Genomic DNA, 26,670 nt, shown 5'->3' with positions numbered 1-26,670 from the left:
TGCCTGAGGATCTGACCAACAGTGTTTCTTTACTGACAGTATACCCATAGTTGAGCTTTTTCTATATTATATTTATATAAATCTACTCTTGCCAGCATATTTTTCTATCTTTAGATTTAACCTCTGGATTTTCTGAATGGCATTAATTTATTCATCCATTATAAATTTATTAAATTCAGGAACCTTGCTAATTAAAGATGCACTTTTTGTGCCTGACAATATTATGGATCTAGCCATTTATGTAACAGTTCAAGGTATTCCTTTTCTATATTGACCCATTTAGGAGTTTCCTCATTGTTTTGTGATCCTGTGTCCCAATGTTTGGTTTATCATTTCACAATGAGGAAGATGTCCAGATGTCCAGGAAAGCACTTTAAAGCAGTTGGCCATTCAGTCATTTGTGGTTTTGATATGAGTACTTGTGACACCTAGTGGTTAAGACCTATAGTAATGCACAAGACATTAAAGAAAGAGGAAGTAGGAGGTGGAGACAAAGGGCGGGGAAGGAAGGGTTAAACACAATCTAGGGAGGAACCTGGTGACTGTAGAGGTGGAACAAAACACTGTTGGACACAGTGTGAATTAAAAATGTTCCATTGACACTGATGTGAATGTTTTTGCGGTGCCTGAGTCAGCAGAACCAGATATGCCATCTAGCAATGAAGAGCTCTAGCTACAAAAACATTTTGAGATGGGTTTGAGAGATTGTGGGTATGGGCCAAAAGAAATCTGATGAGGTTGAGCAAGGACAAGTGCAGAGTCCTGCACTTAGGAAGAAAGAATCCCATGCACTACTATGGGCTGGGGACCAACTGGCTAAGCAGCAGTTCTACAGAAAAGGACCTGGGGATTACAGTGGATGAGAAGTGGATATGAGTCAACAGTGTGCCCTTGTTGCCAAGAAGGCTAACAGCATATTGGGCTGTATTAGTAGGAGGATTGCCAGCAGATTGAGGGAAGTGATTATTTCCCTCTATTTGACACTGGTGAGGCCACACCTGGAGTATTGAATCCAGTTTTGGTCCCCCCACTACAGATGGGATGTGGATAAATTGGAGAGAGTCCAGTGGAGGGCAACAGAAATGATTAGGGACTGGAGCACATTACTTCTGAGGAGAGGCTGAGGGAACTGGGCTTATTTAGTCTGCAGAAGAGAAAGAGTGAGGGGGAATTTGATAGCAGCCTTTAGCTACCTGAATAAGGGTTCCAAAGAGGATGGAGCTCAGCTGTTCTCAGTGGTGGCAGATGACAGAACAAGAAGCAATGGTCTCAAATTGCAGTGGGGGAGGTCTAGGTTGCATATTAGGAAACACTATTTCACTAGGAGGGTGATGAAGCACTGGAATGGGTTACCTAGGGAGGCGGTGGAATCTCCATTCTTAGAGGTTTTTAAGGCCCAGCTTGACAAAGCCTTGACTGGGATGATTTAGTTGGAGTTGGTCCTCCTTTGAGCAGGGAATTGGACTAGATGACCCCCTGAGGTCTCTTCCAACCCTAATATTCTATGATTCTATGATTAAAGAGGTTTGAGTTCTGTGGTAAGGCTGATACTTAAATAATAGGATACAGTTATGCAGCCTCCTAGCTTTGTTGCAGAACTGAGCTATATGACTCTAAAGCATGTCTTCCAGCAAATGAAAAGGCTGACTTGGAACATTAAAGGCTGCCTTATGAACAGAATGTGCCCCAGTAGAGAGGCCCAGGAGTTATGGATAACTGAGTTTCATCAACGCCACTAGGACACTTACAACTATGCTTTTGATGGGGAGTGGGAGGGGTGTCTCCTGAACTGGGCAGTTCCAATGTATGAAGAAAAGAGAAAGGATTCCTTTTTAAAATCCAGTTTATTGCTGGCTCATTTCCTGACACAGAACCTCTATCCAGCCTGACTATACCTACAACAGATGTGGTCATACATATTGTTCAGACAATTTATGTCAGTACTGTTGTAAGATGTGTGCAACCAGTAGAGAAACTTTGGATCACAGTAACTCTGTGATCTTTTAGAATTCTTAGGGATGGATAGGATTGACAGTTCTTTATGTCACTCCCTAAAGACAGTTTTTGCCAGTTGCTCTTAGGCTTTGTGAGTGATCATTTGACTGGGACCAACCAGTCTTAACTATTTGCCAATCCCATCTGTCATCATCAGGTGATGTTCTGTCAGAGGTGGTCAGAAGAACTCTAATCTCATATAGTAACTAGGGTACAGTAACTAGGGTACAAGTTGGATGTGATCCAGAGATATTTGCCAACAGAAAAAGGAGTGAAATTGATTTTTGGGCTATGCCCCCCAGGATTACCTTACTTTCCTCATGCCTTTCTCTGCACAAAGGAAACAGTTAGGAATGAAAGTTGAATCCACTAACTGGCTCCAAATTCCATTCCTCCACTTTCCCACTCAGCGTCTCAGACTTGCAAGTAAGCCAAGAAACATTGACCCATCAGGTCAGAGCAGCAGAGTCACTCTCTTGGGATTTAATACCATCAGTCTGTGATGAGAAGGAGTCTTGTGTATGGGAACTTGGCAGGACAAATCTAGAGCCACACTGTAATCTCACAATGGCCCTGGACTGTTATACAAAGCCCTGGAGAGTAAAGGGAATTTGAGACTAGAAGCAGCTGGCCATGACACCCCACTGGTGGCTGGGATGATTAACAGTCAGCCCCCTGGATTGCAGAAGTCCAGAAGGAGTTGACATGCAAGAAAAGGCAGGGCCGTATAGGGGAGTTACAATGTGCAGCCAGGGTGAGAAGCTGTGAAGAGGCAGAGCAGCTAAGAAAAGAGCCATCCTGTTGATCCAGGTATGACCTCAGCAGGAAACTGCCACCAGTCTATGGATCTAGGGTAGGGCTCAGGGAGTAATGTTGCCCCAGATAAAGCTGTGAAAGTGATTAGTTTTTTTCCTTTTTTTTTTCATGAATGAATGTAACATTCATATAAATTTGATCCATGTGTAGGCAGAAGAATAATTAAATACCAGAAATTACAAGATCATTAGCTTCTTATCCTTGCAGTGTCAAATGTACATCTTAAGAAGCTATTAAAATAGAAACAATTATTAAACTTAAAAACAGAAACAACAAGAAATTAGGAAACTGGCCAGGTTCGATTTCAGGATCACTCTGAGTTCTTTCCTCGGTGCTGGCTGGTGAATCTTGCCCACATGCTCAGGGTTTAACTGATCGCCATATTTGGGGTCGGGAAGGAATTTTCCTCCAGGGAAGATTGGCAGAGGCCCTCGGGGGGTTTCGCCTTCCTCTGCAGCATGGGGCATGGGTCACTTGCTGGGAGATTCTCTGCACCTTGAAGTCTTTAAAACACAAGTTGAGGACTTCAGTAACTCAGACATAGCTTAGGGGGTTGTTACAGGAATGGGTGGGTGAGATTCTGTGGCCTGCGTTGTGCAGGAAATCAGACTAGATGATCATAATGGTTCCTTCTGACCTTAAGTCTATGAGTCTATAATTTACACTGGTGTAATTGAGATCAAAATCTGGTTAATTAGGTTCAAAGTTGATGTTTTAACATCTAACCTAAAAATCTCAGTAAGGGGACAGTAACCATCCATGTGCAATTTGTCTATGTTCCTTTTTTTTCATCTAGAAATGCCATTGAAAACTACATAACAAATGTTCAACTAGTTCTGAGGCTGCTAAAATCCTCTTCTTTTGACCAAAAAAATCTGAATTTAAGTGTTAGAATTTATATAAGAAAAATAAAATCAAAATGTTTATACCTTTATCAATTTGTTTTCTTGCTTTCAGAGAGTCTTAGCAGTGTAGAGAGTGTTAGTCTTATCAATGGGTGGAGCAGCTTTGGAAAAATTCCACATTGGTTTCCCCGTTAAAGAGAAATTCCTCAGATTTGATTTTTCCTGGAAGGGTAAAAGTCTTTTTTTCTAGTGGCATTAATTGTAACATTTCCTACTTGCAAAGAACAAATTGTGAGGGATTGTCCTGCATTTACAATAAAATGTGATACCTTTTTGTGCTATGAGTAATGACTGAGCTAATAACTCGCTAGCTACAGCTGAGCCTTCCAAGAGAGCAGTTTCTAGTTTGGTGTGAGGACATGGTCATATAAATACTAGTCTTGTAACTAGCAATCACAAGCCAGATAAAAACTTTGTCTATGCACTACACCCCAGAGATACAAACCACATAAAAGGGTGTGCGCTGGTTCATTTTAGCTTGTGCATTAACACCGCTAATGAAGCGTCTAAGAATCTTGCCCTTAGTTATAGCTATATAACCCCATCGTCCTCAGTTACACCAAGCAAAACCCTATTGCCTTCAGTAGGCAACAGGTGAAGTCACTGGGGTCACAAAGGCATCCCTGTAATTGTAATTAAGTTATTAACTCTGTTGATGATGCTCAAGCTATAAAAAAAATGCAGTTGGCTTTTCCAGAATGAAATTGATTCTACAGGGCTTCTTACACTTTCTTCTCACTAAACTAAGCAGAGCGACTGAATGCACATAGGATGCAGTTCTGCTTAGTAAGTATGTGCCATTGCACAGTTTCTTTGCATGGTCAATCAAGAAAAATAACTGAGCTTTATTTACAAGTTCTGCTGAGAACCAAGCCCATTGGAAATGGGCAATGAAGAAAATTAGTTATAGCTTTTTCACTAGAGGTATGAAATAATTGTGAAGACATTAGGAATTTAATGCTGTGCCATGTGCTTGGTAGGTGTTTCAGAAGCTATGTCAGTCAAAACTTATATTTTTAACATAGTATGTGACATTGGATTAGAAATGCTTTTTTACTTGTTTGGACACATTAATGGAGTTATCAGGGAAGTGTTACTGTAAGATGCAACTGAATATCCTTCCTACTGAAATATGTTGATACTATCCAAGGCCAATACACAATGTAAAGGAAATGTTTTCCCTGTGATAAAGTAATTAATTGGAATAACTTTGGCAGAATCAATGTGCTTTGGCCTGTACTTCATTTCCACACACTACTCTTCTGTTTTATTTTACTCCAAGAATAAAACAGAGCCAAGCAATGTATTAAGAAGTGTACAGTAGCAATGCCCTTCTCATCCCTCTATTGCTAAAAGTTAGCATCACCAGCATACTGGACCAAAAATAGAAACAGTAACTGATCATCATTTCCTTTTGCCTCTAATTGTGTTGAATTGTTAATATCACCGGATTCATAAAAACAGGAAAGAACCCTCACGTGTTAAATTTGACAATATTAAGTCTTTTGAACAGTCCATAGTATGAATGTCTTAAAAATTAAGCACTTACCTTTTACCTCTAAGAGTACGTCTATACTGTATCTCAGAGTGGGCTTCCCAGCTCTGGTGGGACAGATGTGCACTAGCTCTTCACCAGTTAGCACACTAAAAATAGCAGTATAGCCCAGGCAGCAGCTCAAGCTCGTCATCCGAGTACAAACGTGCCCAGATCCCCTGGATAAGTACTTGGGAGGCTAGCTCAAACCACTGTCCATGCTGCACCTGGCTACACTACTATTTTTAGCACACTAGCTTGAGCAGTGCCACCACAAGTCTGTCTACTGGCAGTGGGAAGCACATCCCTGGCAATGATGTAGACATACCCTAAAATTCAGGTTCAAGACCTGATGCCAAGCCCACTGACGTAATGGAAGGTTGCCCACTGACTTCAGTGGATTTTAGGTCTGGCTTTAAGTGCTACTTAAGGGCTGAGGGATGCACCCTTGAATTGGGCAATCTTAGCTCCTGAACAACAGACGTCCACTTCACAGAATAGATTAGTATATACATTACCATTCCCAGGAGAGCCCCAATTCTGACCAGCTGTAGAGACTGAACTACTCCACCCCCCCTCCCCCAGAAAAGGAGTCATCAGTTCTGCAGTAAACTCTGAAGTATAAGGACTTGTCTACATGCAGATACTCAGGAAAACTAATCCAAATGAACTAAGGCCTGGTCTACACTATGGAGTTAGGTCGAATTTAGCTGTGTTAGGTAGATTTAAAAATGAATGCGTCCACACAACCAACCCCGTTCCATCGACTCTTAAAATCGACTTCTGTACTGCTCCCCGGAGAGGCGAGTAGCACTAAAATCGATTTTGCAGGGTTGAATTTGGGGTAGTGTGGACGCAGATCGATGGTATTGGCCTCTGGGAGCCATCCCAGAGTGCTCCATTGTGACTGCTCTGGACAGCACTTTGAACTCCGATGCACTAGCCAGGTACACAGGAAAAGCCCCGGAACTTTTGAATTTCATTTCCTGTTTGGTCAGCGTGGCAAACTCAGCACCACAGGTGACCATGCAGTCCCCCCAAAATCATAGAGCGTAGAATGCTTCTATGCTCCCCCATCATCTCTGTTCCTGAGGTTATCACAGATTAAAAGGCAAAAAAAACCACACTCGCAATGACATGTTTTCCGAGCTCATGAAGTCCTCTTGCACTGATAGGGCACAGCTTAATGCATGGAGGCATTCAGTGGTAGAGGCCAGGAAAGAATTAAGTGAGTGCAAAGAGCGGAGACAGGATGCAATGCTGAGGCTAATGGGGGAGCAGACGGACATGATGAAGCATCTGTTGGAGCTACAGGAAAATCAACAAGAGCACAGACCCCCACTGCATCCACTGTATAACTTCCTACCCTCCTCCCCATGTTCCATAGCCTCCTCACCCAGATGCCCAAGAACACAGGGGGAGGAGGCTTCGGGCACCCAGCCACTACACTTCAGAGGATGGCCCAAGCAACAGAAGGCTGTCATTCAAAGAGTTTGCTTATTGTAGCCACACTAAAAATCAATGAGGCCTTGTCCTTCCCTCCTCCCTCACCCCACCCAGGCTACCTTGTCCATTATCTCATTATTTTTAGTTAATAAAGAAAGAATGCATGGTTTCAAAACAATAGTTACTTTATTTTGAAGGGAGGAGGGTGGTTGGCTTACAGGGAATTAAAATCAACAAAGGGGGCGGGTTTGCATCAAGGAGAAACGCACACAACTGTCACACCGAAGCCTGGCCAATCATGAAACTGGTTTTCAAAGCCTCTCTGATGCATAGCATGCCTTGCTGGGCTCTTCTAATTGCCCTGGTGTCTGGCGCAAAACGATTGTCTGCCATTGCTTTCACGAAGGGAGCGGTGACTCATGACATGTACCCAAAACCACCCGCTACAATGTTTTTGCCCCATCAGGCATTGGGAGCTTAACCTAGAATTCCAATGGGTGGTGGAGACTGCAGAAACTGTAGGATAGCTACCCACAGTGCACCGCTCCATAAGTCGATGCTAGCCATGGTAGTAAGGATGCACTCCACCGACTTAATGCATTTAGTGTGGACATATGCAATCAACTGTATAAAATCGATTTCTAAAAATCAACTTCTATAAAATCAACCTAATTTCATAGACCTACCCTACAAGTATGAATTTAAAGTAGATTAGTTAAACTGCATTAAACCCTTGTGTGGACACTCTCATTCAGAATTAAAATGGCCTTAATTTGGTTTATCTTAATTTTCTTCTAAAGTAAGGGATTAGCTCTCCTGAGTGTCCCCCTATAGACAAGACGTAAATTATTGAAAAGCCTCAGACTGCTGCTATATTTTGACACAGTAAATGCAGTAGGCCCAGGACAGAGAGAACTCAGTCTGGCTGATTGGAGCAGGAGAATGGACTTTCTCTTGAAGAGGACACTTGACACTGGAGATACAGCTGAAGATACCACTGAAAAAGAAATGGGATGTTTGGGGTGGGGGAGAAAGGATGCTCAGATGCCAGTGTGAGGAAGGAATCGATTGGATACCTCCTCAACAGAAGACATGTTACAAATGGGAAGAGAGATGCCCAGCAATCCCCCTCAGAAGTGGTACTTTTATGAATGGGGTAATTGATGGGATGGGGTTGTAGATCCTTAAGTAAGGCTTTCAGGGAAAGGAAAGTGGTCTGGACAGATGAATGGGGCCTTGGGAGACAGTTCTAATCACTCCAGCTCCTAGTGGCTTCTTGTGTGCTCTTGGACAAATCATTTGAGAGCCTTCCCCCATCTATTACATGGAGATAATACTTACTTATGTAGCTCTCAGGGTTGTTTAAATAATTAATTAGTTAAGGCCAGATTGTGTCCAGTCCTGCAGTTTGTGCATGGGATGAAGAGGAAGTGCAAGTTGCTTCCAGCCCTCAAATTTCCAGGCCTGCTGGAAGACTGTGTATAATCACAGTCCTTGCATTCCCAGGGCTTCTGGGAACTAACACCTTCAAAAGGTGGGGAGGACAGTGGGTGGGTGAGGGAATACTGGTCAATGGAGCTTGGTTCTGGGCCCTCAAGTAGGTTGGGAAGTTCATGCTGCTCTGTTCTACAGGGTTTGTGGACTGATGGCCCATCAAGTACTCCCTCAGAACCTGAATCCTGGAAGTTAGCCAGATTTCTTTCCTGAGTTCACACTGCAGCATGGCTCCTCCATACGTAATGCAAACCAAGGCTGAAAATCACAACCTCGGCCTTAATTCCCGTTTAGAACTTTGAATGTGCAGAAAACTATGAGCCAGATTCAGTCACCCCTACTGGTGTTACACAGCATCCTATTGTGCCAGTAGTCCCACTGATTTCAACCGATGGTTGCAGTGGGACTACTTGTGGAGTAAGATACTATACAATGTCCATAAAGGTGACAGAGGCTGGCTCTTCATTAAGTGTTAAACATTAGCATAATAACTGCATATCTGCCTTCTGGCAGGTTAGTTTTACAGTTTTATTATTGTGCTTTATGGAGCTTTTTATGAGTTTTTTTTTTAATTGGACCTATAAGTAAAAGAATTAGGATTCAATGGCTTTTGCATACACTATAGGAAACTGATTGTGAATTAGATTTAATTCCATTTATTGCTAAAACTTTATACCTCTTCTCTGATTGACTTTGACTTCACCTGTAAATATCTCCAGAGAGTGGTTAAAAGCATTTGCTAGTAAGAATTGATTCAGAAAACAAAGGTAAGCCACAACACATGTATGTTTTGACACTCTTAAATAATCTTACCTTTATCTCTCTAATAAAGAAAAGTAAATAAATTCTAAGCCATGTGGGCCAAATTCTGGTTTGACATGCAAGGGCTGAAAAGCCAAAACCAGGAGAGGAATCATGGGATAAAATGTGTCGGTTTGAATTCTGACTTCTCTCCAAATCCTCAGGAGATACAGGGATGGATCACTTGATGATTACCTGTTCTGTTCACTCCCTCTGAAACACCTGGCATTGGTCACTGTCAAAAGACAGGATACTGGGCTAGATGGACCTTTGGTCTGACCCAGTATGGCTGTGCTTATGTTCTCCACCAATCTTCCATGGGTGAAATACTGGAGGACATTCTGGGACTGAGCTGAGGGACCAAAGGACATTTCATGCATGTTAACATGGTCCCATGCACATTCATCCTATGCAGATTATTCCATTTACTGGAAAGAGTAATCTATTTGGTAAGCGGTGCACTGGGCTGACGGGTGCCAATACATAGGCTCACATTAGCAGTGCTAACATATACTCAAGTGGAGAAGGGGGCTATTACAAAATTTCATGTCTGGAGCTAGCCTACTATATCGTTTCTTGTTTTTCCAAATCATGCTCAGGTAGAAGAGAAACACTTTTCAAATTAAAGGACAGCTTCTTCAAGAGAGTGGTGCACTACATGAATTTTGGTGCAGCATTTGAATAGTTGGGATACTGATTTATATCTATGCATGCAAACTTGGAAATACTCGTTTTGATGTGGCAAGACAGTTATTCCTAGATTTTAACTTAAAGAAGAAGTGAGTCCCTCGGAGTGAATTGCTTCATGAATTGGTATTTAATTACTCATTTTTCCTTAGGATGACTGAATTTTTCCTCCTACTGTTACCATGAATTATGTTACCTGAGTCCTGGCATCCTTCTTGTGTCTTGAGTGGCCAAGTAGTGTGAACTGATATGCATAACATTGCACAAAATCTAATACTCCTAAGAGTTCTGATTCCCCCTCCCCAGTCTCTGACCCGATCACAATTAATTGCTGATGCTAATCTATCACAGGCTGCTCGTCTAGCCATCTCAAAACTGATGCCAGTTTATTTCCATCCTTTAATGAGACCATGAAACCATAAGAAGAGCAGCGGTCTGTTCCCTCCACAGTTGCCTTCATCCCACAGCCACAAAAAAAAATTAAAAAATAAAAGCAGACTTTTTCCTTGTCCCTAAAATTATTATCAAGGATGGAACCACAGTGACATGCTAGAACTTGCTTCTATGCTTTATAGTTCTTCGCAGTGTTATGAAGGAATACTGGATATTGCCTTATTTCTTGTTTTTGATCTGTTAGTGAGGCTCTTTCTAGCTTTTTAGCCATCCTATGGGAAGTGGTGAACAAGGGATAATTAGACAACATTCAAGGACAAAATCAGTCATTTTAGCACTAAGGGCAATATGTCATATTTGCATGTGAGCTATAAAAGAAAACTTTAGCTTATCAAATGGAGAATAAAATCAGACTGGAAAGAAATTTGATTGTCAAATGTTGAGTATTACAAACCATACAGTTCAAAACTCAAACGTAAGTGCCATTTTAATACTATTATCTTGTCTTTAAGGGCCCCAACCTTGCAAACATATTCACATCTGCTTAACTTTAAGTCTCCCTTTGAAGTTAATGGGCCTACTCACATGCTTAAAGTTAAGCACATGTATAAGTGTTAGGAGACTCAGGCTCTACAGCCGTATTCATTTATATCAACCTTTTTCAAAATGAGGTGGCTTTCCACAATCATGTGATTAAGGTAAAATACGTCACCTGACCAGTAACCAGGAAGAAAGCACATTTTCAGATCACAACCTGCTTACTATTATGAAGGCACCTGGAGTTTGCTGTAGAACAAGACAAACAAAACCAGATAGCCCACTGTGTCCTGCTCCATTGAAAGGAACTTCATCACAAAAGAAACAGATGTCCCATGAAAGACATGAAAACCTTTTTTCTATTCAAAGGAAAGGCGAACAATTAAATATTACATGGTGTTAGAAGTGCAAACAACAAAGTAATGGAGCAGTGATCCCAAATTAACAATTATGTTGTGCTGTTTTTCATAGATTCCAAGGGCAGAAGGAACTATTGTGATCATCTGGTTTGACCTGTATATATCCAATAGAACTTCCCCGAAGTAATTCCTAAAGCAGATCTTTTAGAAAAACATTCAATTTTGATTTAAAAATTGTCAGGGATAGAGACTGCACCAAGACTCTTAGTAAGCAGTCCCAATGGTTAATTACTCTCATTGTTAAACTTGTATGCTTTATTTCCAGTCTGAATTTGTTTAGCTTCAACTTCTAGGCATTGGCTCATATTATAACTTTCTCTGCTAGACTGAAAAGCCCATCATTAAATATTTGTTGCCTATGTAGGCATTTATAGACTGTAATCAAATCACTCCTTAACCTTCTCTTTGTTAAGCTAAATGGATTGAGCGCCTTGAATCTATTGCCATAAGGCATGTTTTCTAATCCTTAAATCATTCTTGGTACCCTTCTCTGAAACCTGTCCAATTTATCAACATCCTTCTTGTACTGTGGAAAGCAGAACTGGACACAATATTCCAGCAGTGTTTGCTACTCCTGGAGGAATTCTGCACCAAAAAGTTAAAAATTCTATGCACAATATTTTAAAATTCTGCAAATTTTATTTGTCAAAATAACACTATGTAATCACACCAGTTTCAATTATTTTATTTCAAAATACCAGACAGCAGGTATGTCTGAAACAATACACACATACACAAAAATTCCTCCAGGAGTTGAGAGTTATAGAAACAATATGACAACCCAGTACCTGTTTCTCTGCTCCCTCCCGCTGCAGAGCCCAGCTGTGGCCTCCCTGCCCAGACATTCACACCTCCTACTCACCACCCCAGAGTCCAGCTGTAGGGCCCCCCCAAGCCCAGACACTCACACCCTCTACCCTCCTAGAGCCCAGGGATCCAGAGCCCTGATGCTGGGTCCTAAGCTTGCACAGAGTTTCCTGCACACCACTGCCTCCTTACTTCAGGACATGCTGCTGGAATCCTCCAGTTCCCTACCCTTCCCTTGGTTTTGTCTATTTGTGAGCTGGGCTTTGCCATGTCTAGCGGCCCCTAGTGGTGGCCAGTATTTCTGCAGCCCATTTCTGTGGGGGAAAAGGGAAATTCTGCACGCCAAACATTAATTTCTGCAAAATTCTGCCTTGTACATTGGCGCAGAATTCCCCCAGGAGTAGGTTACACCAGTGCCAAGTACAGAAATAGAATAGCCTCTCCACTCCTTGTGATTTTGGTAATCATCCAAGGACCACTGCTAATGTTCAGCAGATTATCAACCACCACCTACAAATTTTTCTCATAGTCACTGCTTCCTGGGATAGAGGCCTCATTGTGTATCACCTACATTCTTTGTTTTTAGATGTAAACAAGCCATATTAAAATGCATATTGTTTGCTTACCCAGCAATCCAAAGTGTTCTGTATTAGCCACCTCCCCTCTTCATTATTTGCCACTACCCCAATTTTTGAGATCTGAAAACTTAATCAGTGGGTTTTATGTTTTCTTCTAGGTGATTAATAAAAATTTTAATAGCATAGGGCCAAGAACCAATCTCTGCAGAACCCAACCAGAAACACACCCATTCAGTGATGATTCTCCCTTTACAATTACATTTTGAGACCTCTCAGTTAGGCAGTTTTTAATCCATTTAATACATGCATGATCATTTTATATTGTTCTAGTTTTTTTTAATCAAAATGTCATGAGGTTCCAAGTCAAATACCTCACAGAAATCTAAGTATATTACATCAATACTATTACCTTTATCATGCAAACTTGAAATCTCCTCAAAGAAAGACATCAGATTAGTTTGACAGCATCTATTTTATATAGACCCATTTTGATTGGCATTAATTATATTATCCTCTTTTAAATATTGATTAATAAAGTCCTGTATCAGCCACTCCATTTCAGGGGGGAGGGATAGCTCAGTGGTTTGCGCATTGGCTGCTAAACCCAGTGTTGTAAGTTCAGCCATTTAGGGATCTGGGGATTGGTCCTGCTTTGAGCAGCAGGTTGGACTAGATGATCTCCTGAGGTCCCTGACATTCTAGGATCTTCCCCACAATTGATGTCAGACAAAAGAGCTTTATATTACCCTGGTCATCCCCTTTAGCCTTTACCCTTTTTACATGTCAGCACAACATTAGTGTTACTGTTTAATAAACTATCATTCTAGTTCTTGTAGAAATGTGGACGAGGCAAAATTTGCATGTTAGTTATAAAAACATCTTTCCAGTATTAGAATGTCATAAATACAGGCCTGTGCACAACTGCTATTTAACAATGTTATACTATTGGCCAAAAATTTTACACAGGCAAATGCAGATAAGGTAAAATTCACTTCCCCCACAATGAGGAGTTGTATTTGGGCTATATCAGGATGGAGTGCAGGGAGGTGAAATTCACTTCCTAAATCTAGGGTCATAGCTTCTACATGTGGCATCAATGCGCCTGAACAAACTTGAAAGTAATAATACTGCTCTGTAGTCCTGGCACACCACATGGAATACATAGTACAGGAATCCCCTCTTCACCGATTAGGGAAGCTTAACAAAATAAAATTGAGGAAAAATACAAAAAAGATGACCAGAAATGATACAAGGATAGGCCAGTTCAAGAAAACACATCAAGAAATGTGAAACATATGAAGAAAGCATCTAGAAAATAAACTTGAGAGAACTCTAATCCATCTATAAATACCTGATAATGTAAATAAAGGGGATTATTCACAAACTCATAAGAAGTTTAGGTTCCATACTAGGTAGCATTAACACACAGAACAATTGGTTAGTACCCCAGACAGTATTTGCAGTGGTTAGCTAAGACATCAGTAGGAATAAGGTAGCGATTAGTTCTGTAAAATGCAAACAGAGAGATTACATGACTCTGTAGATTCTTCTAAACCTGCTATTTGGAATCCTGTTAAAAGTGTTACCAGCCAGTTTTAGCTTTCAGAACAAGTTAGTCTAGTCTAATATGCAGGAGTGGCTCTAGGCACCAGCGCACCAAGCGCGTGCCTAGGGTGGCAAGTCACTGAGGGCGGCCTGCCAGTCACCGTGAGGGCGGTAGTCAGGCTGCCGTCAGTGGCATGCCTGCGGGAGGTCTGCTGGTCCCGCGGTTTTGGTGGCAATTCGGCAGCGGGTATGCCAAAGGCACGAGACAGGTGGACCTCCTGCAGGTGCGCTGCCAAATCCACGTTACCAGCACACCTCGCACAGATGTGCTGCCGAAAGCCACCTACCTGCCATGCTTGGGGTGGCAAAATGCATAGAGCCGGCCCTGCTGATAGCACTAAACAATCTACAGTTTGTAGAATAGCAATTTCAGAGGATCTGTTTTGACCACTTCCCAATCATTATAAAAAATAATGACCAAGACATTAATATTTGGGATAATTTATTATTGCACTTGTAAGCATATAAACTGCATTACCAAATGTTTTGAGCAAGTAAAATTGAGAATTTTAATTTCAGGAAATATTTCAGTAGTTCATGGTTTTGGATTTTCAGAATGTTACTAAAAAGGAAATAAGAAAATGTTGCTAGAAAATATTGCCATTAAAAAAAAGACTAATAGAATAGAAAGTGTATTTCCATATTAGGACTTCCTTTCAGCAAAGCACTTCAGCACTTGCTTAAGTTTTATCATGTCTAGTGGCCCCTAAATGTACAATCTGACTAGTTGGGTCAGAGGGTGTTGATTGCCACCAGAAAGCAACCAACTAAAAATGTGCTCAGCTGTTTAAACACAATGGATGAAGTTTTCCTCTCAGTTTGTACCAGTTCAACTCTACTACTTTTGCAACAGGCACTATCTTAAAGCGGTTAGAAAGATTCTGCACCATAACAATGATTGTCCCACTTGATACAATTTTATTACCTTTTTCATCAATGAAATATGAATAGCTGAACCAAAATGCAGTTTGCTGTTAACTATACCTTAACTGTTCCAGTGAGATGATATCCCCATCATTTGAGATTTAGTACTGATTTTAGGCTCCTCTCCATAAACTAATGAGCTTTTATAAATCTTTACTTGAAAAAGAAAACCTTTAAAATTCCACTATAGTGACAACAGCTCTACTTCATATATCTGAAAATTTTATTTAACAGCCACAACCATTCAGAATAGTTACATCATGGCTTTGAACTATGATTGCACACAGCTGTGTAGTCCATTGAAAAACTACAGAACAGGGAAAAGGAAAACCTGAAGAGTAGAGGAGCTTTGTTCACTAAATTGAGCTGGTTTGTAGCAAGCTCCAGCCCAGTATGGAGACAATGTCCTTATGCTTTCTGGTAGACTCTCTTACACTTGCAGCCATTCATGTCACATTCCTGGAAAACAAAGAAATTAATTCAGTAGTGTATAGGCCAGAAATTCTCAGCCAGGGGCCCAAGGTCCTCTGGGAGGCCACAAGCAGGTTTAAGGGGGTCTGCCAAAATAAACCAGAAAGCAGGACCAGCAGACTCACTGGGGCCCAGGGCAGAAAGCAGAATCCCAAGCCCTGCTGTCCAGGGCTGAAGCCAAAGCCCGAGCAACTTAGCTTGCTACCCACTAATGTCTTTTAATCTACTGAAAAACAGTTGTTGTGGCACAGGTGGGCCATGTAATTTTTATAGTAGGTTGGGAGGCCTCAGAAAGAAAAAGGTTGAGAACCCCTGATATAGGCTAAATTACTGCAGAACACAGGGATGCAGATGGCAGTTTATAATAGATTTGGAGTCTCTTTTAAAGTTAGATTCCTACTGTAGTCTACAGTCTTGCAGTAGTCAGTGATCAGAAAGTAGGAATGCACTCACCACCACCAGTTTCCCATCCTCTATCTTCCGTGTTATTGTGGACTCCTTGCCATCCCACTGCTGAAGCTGAGTCAATGTGTTACCATCGAAGGTGATAAGAGTCTGCAAAGAAAAGCAGGACTCAAAATATTTTACTTAGTCTCTGAGTGGAGGTGATACACTCCCACACTATACTCCAAGGCCCTACTGAAGTCAATGGGAGTTTTGCCATTGACTTCAGTAGGGTCAGGATTTCACTCTACATTTCTCATGACTCCTGTTCTTCTTCTATTACTTTGCTACTTGTTCAGTCACTGCTTTGGCACATTGATACATGAAACATGATTTTGACAGCATGCACAATTTAAGTGAACAAAACCTGCTTAGTGTACTAAGTTCGTCTCCTCGTACATGTGCTTTGGCTTTTTGTATTGTCTAAGTCTGAATCTTGCACTTGGCAGATGTGTTGCCAGTGCACAGGTGAGGAGTGGGAGGGTCTTGGCAAGTGGCCAGCATTCACACAAGGAGATAATCGGCCTGGGAGAATCCTATGGAGAGGGAATAATCTCTCTTCACCCTCCACTACCGCCTCCAAGTGATAGTCCCTTTAATCAGTCAAGTTGGAAGCTACTTGAATTCTTGGAAAGACGGGGAATATGGAGTCTGAGTTACATTTAATTTACTCCCTATATAGGTTATTCCACTTGTTACGCAAATGTGTGAGATTGTATCAGATTAGTTGTAGGGCCATACCCTGCTCCATTAAAATTCAAAAGGCTTTATTGACATTAACTTCAATGAAAGTGAAGTTTGGTCTTTGGTATTTTTACCATGGGTCTGGAGAGCTGCCAGTTTTATCACCCCAAGGTGCATCACAGCTGCCACACAAACTGAAAATGATTAACCAAACATACCAGGCTTTGTCTGGTTTCAGTATATTACCATTTGTAGACTGGTTAGTCCATAAAAACTGATGGACTTCAATGGGGCTTGTGATGACAGGGGTACCCCGCCCACCAACAGAGCAGGGTACTACTCAACATGAGAAAGAGTGCGGGAGACTGGGTCCCTAAATAGCATTTATATCAGTAAGCCAGCCACTCTGGTGGACTGGGTGTATTCAAGGGGAAAAAAAACAAAACAAGAGAAACCACTCTTGTACTAACCTGAACTTTCCTGCCGTCTAATGTATTTTCCTCACATTTCTCACCCAGCTTGAAGCTGAGCTCTGAAGATTTAAAGGTGCTTTCTGTTTTTATGGTGATTGTATCTCCATCCTTGGTGATGTAAACATCTGGTTTGGCCATGCTCCCCATTTTCCTCAGGGCCATACCCACACCTACAGAGCAAGAGCAACAGCATATCAGAGTTAAACACTAAGCCCGCATAGAGAGAGGATCCCTTTTAACTATCCAGGGCGAGGGAGGAGAAATTCATTTTGCAGACTCACTCATCCTGAATGCTCCTGAGATCTAAATCAAATCTCTTTTGCCCCCTATAGGACCTGCAGGTCTCCAGAAAAGCAGTATCTCCGTTTACACCAATTGACGTGTAAGGTGGAAAAGGGGAAATAAGAGCTGTGTTAGAAGAAGATTGTGTCCAAGTTTAAGTGAATTGTGTTTTAAAAGTTCTCCAATTGACTTTTCATACTGTAAAATTAATCCACTTTTATATGTATATACAATTTACTTTTAAATATATATTCATTATATAGATGTATTTCTTCTAACTTACTTACGGAACACCCAGCTGTCACTCTAGACATGTATGTAAAAATAATAAAATGCACATTTTCAGACCAATGTCAAAAGTATTAAAAGAAAAACTAGAAGACTCCCCTCTGCAGAAAAAAGTGTAAAGGAAAAATTTGAGCTTTGGAGCATGACTTGAAATTCAACAGAGTAGGACTTTAGCACACTACTAAAGGAAGCACTTGAGGTCCCTTCATCAAAAAGCCCCTTGCCTTCAGCCCCCTCTTGATTAATGCAGTGACTCATTAGCTTGAGTGCTTCACCCAACTCAGCAGGTTTCAGGCTTTGAGGTCACTCAGGACTTTCACCATGCAGGGCTTTATACAGCAGCTATTAATCAGCCATTAAAATTGCACCCAACAATAAACGGGAAGCCAATGAAGAGCTCCAGGGTGACATTCTTTCTGCAAGAAGTATCACTAAGGCTTGGTCTACACTACGCGTTTAAACCGATTTTAGTAGCATTAAACCGATTTAACCCTGCACTCGTCCACACAACGAGGCCCTTTATATCGATATAAAGGGCTCTTTAAATTGGTTTCTGTACTCCTCCCCAACGAGAGGAGTAGCGCGGAAATCGGTATTACCATATCGGATTAGGGTTACTCACTCACTCATGCCCGTCACCCCAACCGGGGTATGGGCCGCCAACCACGGATCTCCAGAGTCCTCTATCCTGGGCCATTTGCTCTAGCTGGTTCCAGGTATAGCCCATTTTTTTGCTATCAGCCTGAAGGTTGCGTCACCAGGTATTTCTTGGACGGCCTCTTTTCCGATTGCCTTGGGGGTTCCACCACAGTGCCTGTCTGGTGATGTTAGTTGGCTGCTTGCATAATGTATGTCCTATCCAATCCCACCTTCTCCTTCTGATTTCTTCCTCTGCTGGGAGTTGACGGGTTCTCTCCAAGAGGTGGATGTTACTGATGGCGTCTGGCCAGCGAATCTGGAGAATCTTTCTGAGGCAGCTATTAATGAAGGTGTGGATCTTCCTGATGGTTGTTTTGGTTGTCCTCCAGGTTTCAGCTCCATACAGTAGGACTGATTTCACATTGGAGTTGAACAGTCGAATTTTTATTGCCAAAGACAGCTCTCTGGAGCTCCAGATGTTCTTGAGCTGTAAGAAGGCTGCTCTTGCCTTACCAATCCTTACTTTGATGTCTGCGTCTGTGCCACCCTGCTGGTCATTGATGCTACCTAGGTAGGTGAAGGACTGCACTTCTTCCAAGGGGCTTCCATTCAGTGTGACTGGGTCGTTGCTGATGGAATTAATCCTAAGGATCTTGGTCTTGTCCTTGTGAATGTTGAGGCCAACCTGTGATGACGTGGCTGCCACAGTGTTGGTCTTCTCTTGCATCTGCTCTTTACTGTGCGAAAGGAGTGCAAGATCGTCATCAAAGTCCAGGTCATCAAGCTGGGTCCACAACGTCCACTGGATTCCGTTCCTACGCTCGTAAGTGGATGTCTTCATAATCCAATCGATGACGAGGAGAAAGAGAAGTGGTGACAACAAGCATCCTTGTCTGACTCCAGTTCGCACCTGGAAGCTGTTAGTGAGCTGCCCTCCATGGATCACTCTACAGTGTATACCATCATATGAGTTCTTGATCAGGTTGACCACCTTTGCTGGAATGCCGTAGTGCCGAAGGAGCTTCCAGAGGGTCTCTCGATCCACGCTATCGAACGCTTTCTCATAGTCAACAAAGTTGATGTACAACGAGGAGTTCCACTCCACAGACTGCTCGACTATGATGCGAAGCGTTGCTATCTGGTCCGTGCATGATCTGTTCAGCCGGAAACCTGCCTGTTCATCTCGTAGCTGTGGATCGACGGCATCCTTCATTCTCTCTAAGAGAACTCGGTTGAAGACCTTCCCTGGCACCGACAGGAGTGTGATTCCTCTATAATTGGCACAGTTGCTAAGGTCTCCTTTCTTGGGGATTTTGATGAGATATCCCTCTTTCCAGTCTGCCGGAATCACTTCTTCTTCCCATATCTTCTCAAAGAGGGGGTACAGCATTTCCACTGAAGCATCCAGGTCTGCTTTCAGGGCCTCTGCTGGGATGTCATCAGGTCCAGCCGCCTTCCTGTTCTTCATCATGGTGATGGCTTTTCTGATCTCATCTCTGGTTGGTTTATCGCAATTAATTGGGAGGTCCTCGTTGGCTGGGTTAATGTCTGGTGGATTTGGTGGTGCTGGTCTGTTCAGGAGTTCCTCAAAGTGCTCCGCCCATCTGTTCATCTGTTGTTCTATTCCTGTTATAGACTTTCCCTGCTTGTCTTTAACGGGACGTTCTGGCTTGCTGAACTTTCCAGACAGTCGCTTGGTAGTATCATACAGCTGTTTCATGTTACCGCTGTATGCTGCCTGCTCCGCTTCTGCTGCCAGTTCATCCACATACTCTCTCTTGTCCTTCCTAATATTCCTCTTCACTGCTCTGTGGGCTTCAGCATACTCTTTTTGAGCTTTGGCCTTTGCAGCTCTAGTCCTGCTGTTGTTGACTGCTGCCTTCTTCTTCTTTCTGTCTTCTATCTTGGTCAAGGTCTCTGCTGTGATCCACTCTTTCTGCTGGTGTTTCTTAATTCCAAGCACTTCCTGGCATACTAACCTAAGTGTCTCTCTCACTTTCTGCCATCTGTTTAGTACACTGTCTTCCTCTTCCTCAGACCGATCCTGTAATACTGAAAACTTATTCTTCAGCATCAGTCCAAAATCTTCCTTGGTCTTATGGTCCTTCAGAAGGCTGACGTTGTACTTCACTCTTCTGTCTGACGTATCTATCCAGTTCTGCTTCAGCTTCAGCTTCAATCTAGCCACCACTAAGTGATGGTCGGACGCCGCGTCTGCTCCTCTTCTAACTCTAACGTCCTGCAAGGATCTTCTGAACTTCTTGCTAATGCAGACATGGTCAATCTGATTTTCTGTCGTGCCTGCTGGTGATACCCAGGTACTCTTGTGGATCCGCTTGTGAGGAAAGATGCTACCTCCTATGACCAGGTTGTTAAGTGCACACAGATCCACAAATCTCTCTCCATTCTCACTCATCTCTCCCAGAGCGTGGGTCCCCATGACTTGTTCGTATCCTGTGTTGTCAGGTCCAATTTTGGCATTAAAGTCTCCCATAAGGATGATGATGTCTTTGTCTGGGAGAATCTCTAATATTTTCTGGAGTCTGTTGTAAAAATAATCTTTGTCCTCCTCTTCGCTGTCATTAGTTGGAGCGTAGCACTGAACAACATTCATCTTAATCCTCTTCATTTTAGTTCTGAAGGATGCTGTGATGATCCTGGGACCATGTGCCTCCCAACCAATCAGTGCTCTCTGTGCCTGCTTGGACAACATGAAGCCTACTCCCTGTGTGTGGGGTGCGTCGCTCTCTTCATGTCCTGAATACAGCAACAGCTCTCCTGTCAACAGTCGTCTCTGTCCAGCTTGCGTCCATCTTGTCTCGCTAATGCCTAATAGGGTCAGGTTGTTGCTCCTCATCTCTGCTGCAACCTCCGCCACCTTTCCTGACTTGTACATGGTCCTCACGTTCCATGTGCCTATGGTAATCCTCCTGCTTGCAAGAAGGGCAATCGGCTTAGTGGCTTCCTCATGGCTTTCACCACCCAGCGTCATGCATCTTCGAGTTGAAGACCCTTCTTTTTCCAGGGTAAAAGTCTCTGTTGTCTCTATTGTTGGCGTTTTTGTAGCAAGTTGATTTTTTATGGGGTGGAGTTGCTAGCCCCACGCCCAACCCTCCTCCTTTATCCTGACTTGGGACAGGCAGATGGCCCCAAAGGACCTCTCTGGTGGAGTTATGAGTGACAACATTTACCCAGAATCACCAGCGACACTGTTTTTGCACCATCATGCATTGGGATCTTAACCCAGAATTCCAATGGGCAGGGGAGACTGCGGGAATTATGGGATAGCTACAGGATAGCTACGCACAGTGCAACGCTCCAGAAATCGACACTAGCCTCAGTACATGGATGCACACCATCGAATTATTGTGCTTTGTGTGGCCGCGTGCACTCGACTTTATACAGTCTGTTTTACAAAACAATTTATGTAAAAACGGTTTATGTAAAATCGGAATAATCCTGTAGTGTAGACGTACCCTAAGTCAGAAGCTGCATTCTGCAGTAGCTGTAGTTTGAATAGTCTTAAAGTGCCCTCACATACAGCACAGTGCAGCATTCCAAAATGAATCTGATAAGGGCATACATTACTGTGGTGAGATCTGCATCCAAAACTGAAGGGCCTGGATCCACAAAGGCATTACAATGCTCAGTATTGTGACAACTAGAAAAATCACAGAAACATGCTACAATCCACAAAGCCTGAATTAGGCACCTAGGCTCCCAATACAATACATGGGGAGAGACAGGTGCCTTCAAATGCAATCCACAAAAGCCAGCGTGCTAGGCAGGGAGTCACCTAAGCTAGCCATTGGGAGATGCTCAAGAGAGGGTTGTGCACTAAGCCCCTCCCCTCTCATCAAGATAGGGGCCTAAGTCCAGGCTGCAGGGAGGTGCCTATCTTTGCTTAGCAATAGTGATCCATGAACAGGAAGCCGATGCCTGGAGTCAGGTGGCTCCAGAAACTAAACTGTTTCTTGCAGGAATGAATTAGGTGCCTGCCTTGCTGTGCACAAGAGAGCTGAAGGAGGAGGAGCCCACTTAATAACTTTAGTTCAGTAGTTAGACGACTTGCCTGGGAAGTGGGATATACAGGTTAATTCCCCATTCTGCCAGAAGGGAGTGAAGAAAGGATTTGAACAGGGGCTCCCCACTCTCCTGCTGAGCCTGTTCCACTGTGGCTAAATAGTGAAAGAGTGATTGGAGCAAGGGAACTGGCCTGGGGTATTCCACACGGGTACTCTAACCACTGTACTACAGAGCCATTCTCTCTCTGGCCCAAGGACTATATAAGTATTTATACTCAGTGAAACTGTCATTTGGGGTGAAGGGGTGGGGGAGGAAGCAGCACAGAGACAGAAAGAGACTCTGTAGCATAGGCGCCGACTTCTACTGGCGCTGGTGAGTGCTTGAACCCCCTCTGCTCCCAGCTCCTCCCTCACTCCATCCCTGCCCTGCTCCCTCCTGCCCCCATTCCAACCCCTTCCCCAAAGTCCCCACCCCAACTCCACCCCCTTCCTGCCCCTATTCCAACTCCTTCCCCAAATCCCTGCTCCAGCCCCGCCTCCTCCTCTGAGCGTGCCACATTCCTGCTCCTCCCCCCTGGAGCTTGCTACAGCTGTTTGACAGCAGCAAGCGCTGGGAGGTAGGTGGAGGAGCAGGGATGCAGTGTGCTCAGGAGAAGAGGCAGAGGCGTAGGAGGAGATGAGGTGGGGCGTTTGGCTAATTTTTCCTTTTGGGTGCTCCAGCCCTGGAGCACCCACGGAGTCAGCACCTATGCTCCGAAAAACCAGTAGTCCAAAACTAGTCCAGTGGTTAGGGCCCCCATCAGGAAGGCAGAAGAGCCAAGCAATCTTGAGACCCAATCATGAGACAGGTGGAAGTGGAAGTACTATTGAAGAACCAAGTCTTTGTAATGTTTAAGATTGTAGGCGGGGTCTGAAAATGTGAATCTGTGGCTTGTGGACAGACATGTAACTGCTATTTAGAACTGATCTTCTGAACAGGAACTGTAGAAGGAGCTCTGTGTTAAGTGCTAACAATTCCTTGCAGATTATATTTAGAGCCATTCACTCTTTCAGAACTATACTCCTACCAAATCTGCATTTAATCTTGCAAACTATTTATATTTAAAATCTAAATTCACGTGGAGCATAAATATGCCCTACACTATCTTAAATATGCTTTTTAAAAGTGTTGATAAACATGTTAAGGGTGGTGATAAAAAATAAGTCAGAATTCAGGCCGATACCTCTTTTCACACTTGTTTGCTGGGGGCGGATGGGGGGTGGAGACAGACAGACATGAGCTAAGGACCTAGTGTGTTCACTTTAACTTTTTAATTTCCCCAAGCATGTGGTTGACTTGTACCTCAAACTAACAATTTATTATATTTTGTACTTCACATAGACCGTCTTTGCAAAGTCTGAATTTTAAGATCTGGATTTAGATTTTTTTTTTAAACAAACATTGCCTGAGCTCACTCTTTTTTAATGTCATAAATTGCACAGCAGAAAGTTGTATTGCTTTGCTATGGATGTTTACAATATCATAAGTTGCACTGTCTTGTTATGAGGTAATTTATTAACGGTTAAACAGTTTATCGTTTTTTAAAAGTTCTTTGTGAGTTCTTTAAGACTTAGGGTAGGATTTTCAAAAGTGCCTAAGGGAGTTTTTTGAAAAATTGACCTTAAATCTTAATTTTGCTGTCTCTGGCTTGCCGTACAGTCTTCTATCACAGTAGGGCAAGTGGCTTGGCAAGGAGCAATCACACCACATTGTGCTGCAGTAAGGCCATTAAACTGTTGTACCATCTGCACCCGCTACCCCAAGGCTATCTGCATACCCAGTCCCCCTGCTCCAATGATTCTTCCATTATTTATCCACAGGGGAACAGCTTCAGTGCTGCCACCCCACATCAGAATATCCCATAGCTTATCTTGAAAATATGACGCTAAAAGATTCAAAACCGATAAGGGAAATTAAAAGGACTCCAACAGTTTTTTAATCCAATCTCAGAATTGGGAGGAGGGATTCCCTTGTGATTTTTGAATAGTTGAGATTGGCAATTCAGGAAGAAAAAGACTTGGGATAGAAATTGAACTGGTGGTGCAACTACTGAAACTGTTAAGGAATACAGATACATTTTACATCCAGCAACAGAAAGAGTCTCTTCAATGATATTTTGTATCCCGGTAGCAGCTGCATTGATATGATCCCTTCTGATAATCTACTATCAGATAAATTCATGCGAGTGTATTACAGCACAAGTAGGAAGAGGCTGATAATTGTGTTTTATAGTTGGGGATTTCCCACTCCATTCTCTTTTCATGCTATCATGTACCCACCTTTCTTAACACTAAAGACTGTCATTTAACTGAAAGCATGCACACACACAAGTTTCCAATCTGTTACTGAAATGTTAATATAAGGAACTGTGATTCTAGTCAGTTTCAGTCCAGTGTGCTCTGATTTTGCAGATTTAATGGACAACACAAAAACTCATCTCAAACCAGATAATGTGCAAGCTACTTTGTTTATAACAATAAGAAATTCAAGGTGTATATACCACTGAGTCCCAGTCTGCTCTCACTTCCACTGATAAAAATCTGGAGGAATTTCAGTTATGTCAGTGGAATTGAGAGCAAATTATGGCCCTGGGGTTCAGACATTCGGCAAACTAGGAGGCTACAAATGCCTCACAGCAGATGCTTTGTTTAGGCAATGAACGCACAGATGTATTGGAGCTACCCATCGCAGGTGCAGTATAATAAAGACTAGCATGCACACATGTTCATTTTCTCTATATTGGATAGATTTTGTTTTCTGTTCTTCTCCCCTTTCCCTAACCCCAGAGCAGGGCCAAAACCATTCCAAGAGGTCCCCCTCTCCACGAGAATGTGCTCTGCCCAGCATCAGCGTAGCCAGCAGGGGAGAGAGGCTCTTGCTATTCAAGCCATTGCTCCAGGTCGCTCAGCTGCTTTTATGTTGACGCCCTGGGAATTCTCTCCTTTCACTTTAGTTAGCAATCTATTCCCAGGCGGCTCCTAGCATCAGTCACCGTGACGCCCCGCAGACCTTGGAGAGAGCATCTGAAGAAACCAGGCACAAAGTTTTGGATCCCAGATGAACTAGCATAGTGGAGCTAGCTCCGGGGGGCCAAGGAACGGGCACCTTAAATCTTGGGTCCTTGCCCTCTCCACACACACACACACACACACAGGGGATCATACTGACAATACAAATAAATTACACACACGTATACAAGGGAGAGAGCGTTTTTTCTTCCAGCGGGCAGCAACAGTGGGATTTAGGGAGATAGTCATAGACATCAGAGTCCACCAAACCTCATTTCTTCCCCCAAACCTCACAGCCAAGGAGATCCTGAATGAAAAGTCCTCGCTGCCCAGAGTGCGAGGGGAGGACGGGGGACATCCCTTTATTTTCTATCCAGGGGCAGAAGTACCTAGCCTGCCCGCCAGCCACCCCCACCTTCCCCTCCCTCGGACCCACAGACAGTGAGCAATGATTTTGATCCCACACGGTCTCTCTGCCCCTTACCTAATTCCTTCATGTACTCGTCAAAGCCTTCGCTGCTGACGAGGCTCCACTTGCCTACAAAATCGTCTACGCTCATCGTGCCGGCTCGCTAGGCGGTGTCCGCAGGAGGTGGAGGCTGGAGGACGGTGTAGAAGGCAGAGGGGGGCCAGATGCCTTTTTATCCAGATGCCCCTGAACATGCGCTGCGGCAGAGAACCAATGGGGACCGGCAACGTCAGGGGTTCCTGCTCCCGGCCCTCGCCCCCCTCGCGCTCAGCCCCCGGGAGAACAGCGCGGGGTGAGGTAACGCCCGCCCGCCAGGAGAGTGCCTGCCCGGGGGCGCCGGTGAGGTGTCGCCCCGTCAGCGCTTGCAAGCAGAGACCTGCTGCTGTTCCGGTGTGAGTGCAGCGTCGGCATTTCGCTGGCGAGCGGGGGAGACGAGGTTGCGTTTCTGCCGTCTGGCCAAAGGCAGGTGCTCTGGTTACTGCAGCCCGAAGGAAAAGTGCACGTGCTCCGCGTTTTCCAGCGCAGCTCCCCCCACCCCCCCCGCGAACCTCTGCAGCCCTAACAGCGTCACCGCGGGGAAAAGGTAACTCTAAACCCACCTACAGCCACCTGGATCCTGCCAATTTGGTTACAAGCCTCCAGCGTGTCCCATGATCACTATAGTGAGCAAAGGCAGCACACATACACACCTCCAGACCCTGGTGCCTACCGTAGCACCAGTGCCGCAAAAACACTGATCCAGCCCCCTGCAGCCTGCTGGATCCAGCCAAATCTTGGCTGTATGACTACATTGTAGTGACTAACTAAACAAGGGGAGCTGCTCTTACTGCACCTAGACCTTCCTGCATTCTGTCAAATGAATGCCACATAAACACAGAATCTAGTGCATGGATCCTACTAGAGCCA

General features: G+C 43.5%; 1 protein-coding gene across 1 annotated transcript; it reads right to left on the bottom strand.

Moving 5' to 3' along the window:
- Positions 1-14,238: 14,238 nt before the first annotated feature.
- LOC116828753 (fatty acid-binding protein 5-like) lies at positions 14,239-25,950 on the bottom strand. Its single transcript, XM_032787181.2, has 4 exons — positions 25,780-25,950; positions 17,011-17,183; positions 15,866-15,967; positions 14,239-15,400 (listed from the first exon to the last, which is right to left on the bottom strand). The coding sequence occupies exons 1-4, from the start codon at positions 25,853-25,855 to the stop codon at positions 15,350-15,352; spliced, it is 402 nt and encodes a 133-aa protein (XP_032643072.1). The 5' UTR covers positions 25,856-25,950; the 3' UTR covers positions 14,239-15,349.
- Between the last annotated feature and the right edge of the window lie 720 nt (positions 25,951-26,670).

The sequence above is a fragment of the Chelonoidis abingdonii genome, chromosome 2 (genome assembly GCF_003597395.2).
Source record: "Chelonoidis abingdonii isolate Lonesome George chromosome 2, CheloAbing_2.0, whole genome shotgun sequence".
Taxonomy (NCBI): domain Eukaryota; kingdom Metazoa; phylum Chordata; order Testudines; family Testudinidae; genus Chelonoidis; species Chelonoidis abingdonii.
This window is presented reverse-complemented; position numbering and strand designations above follow the sequence as displayed.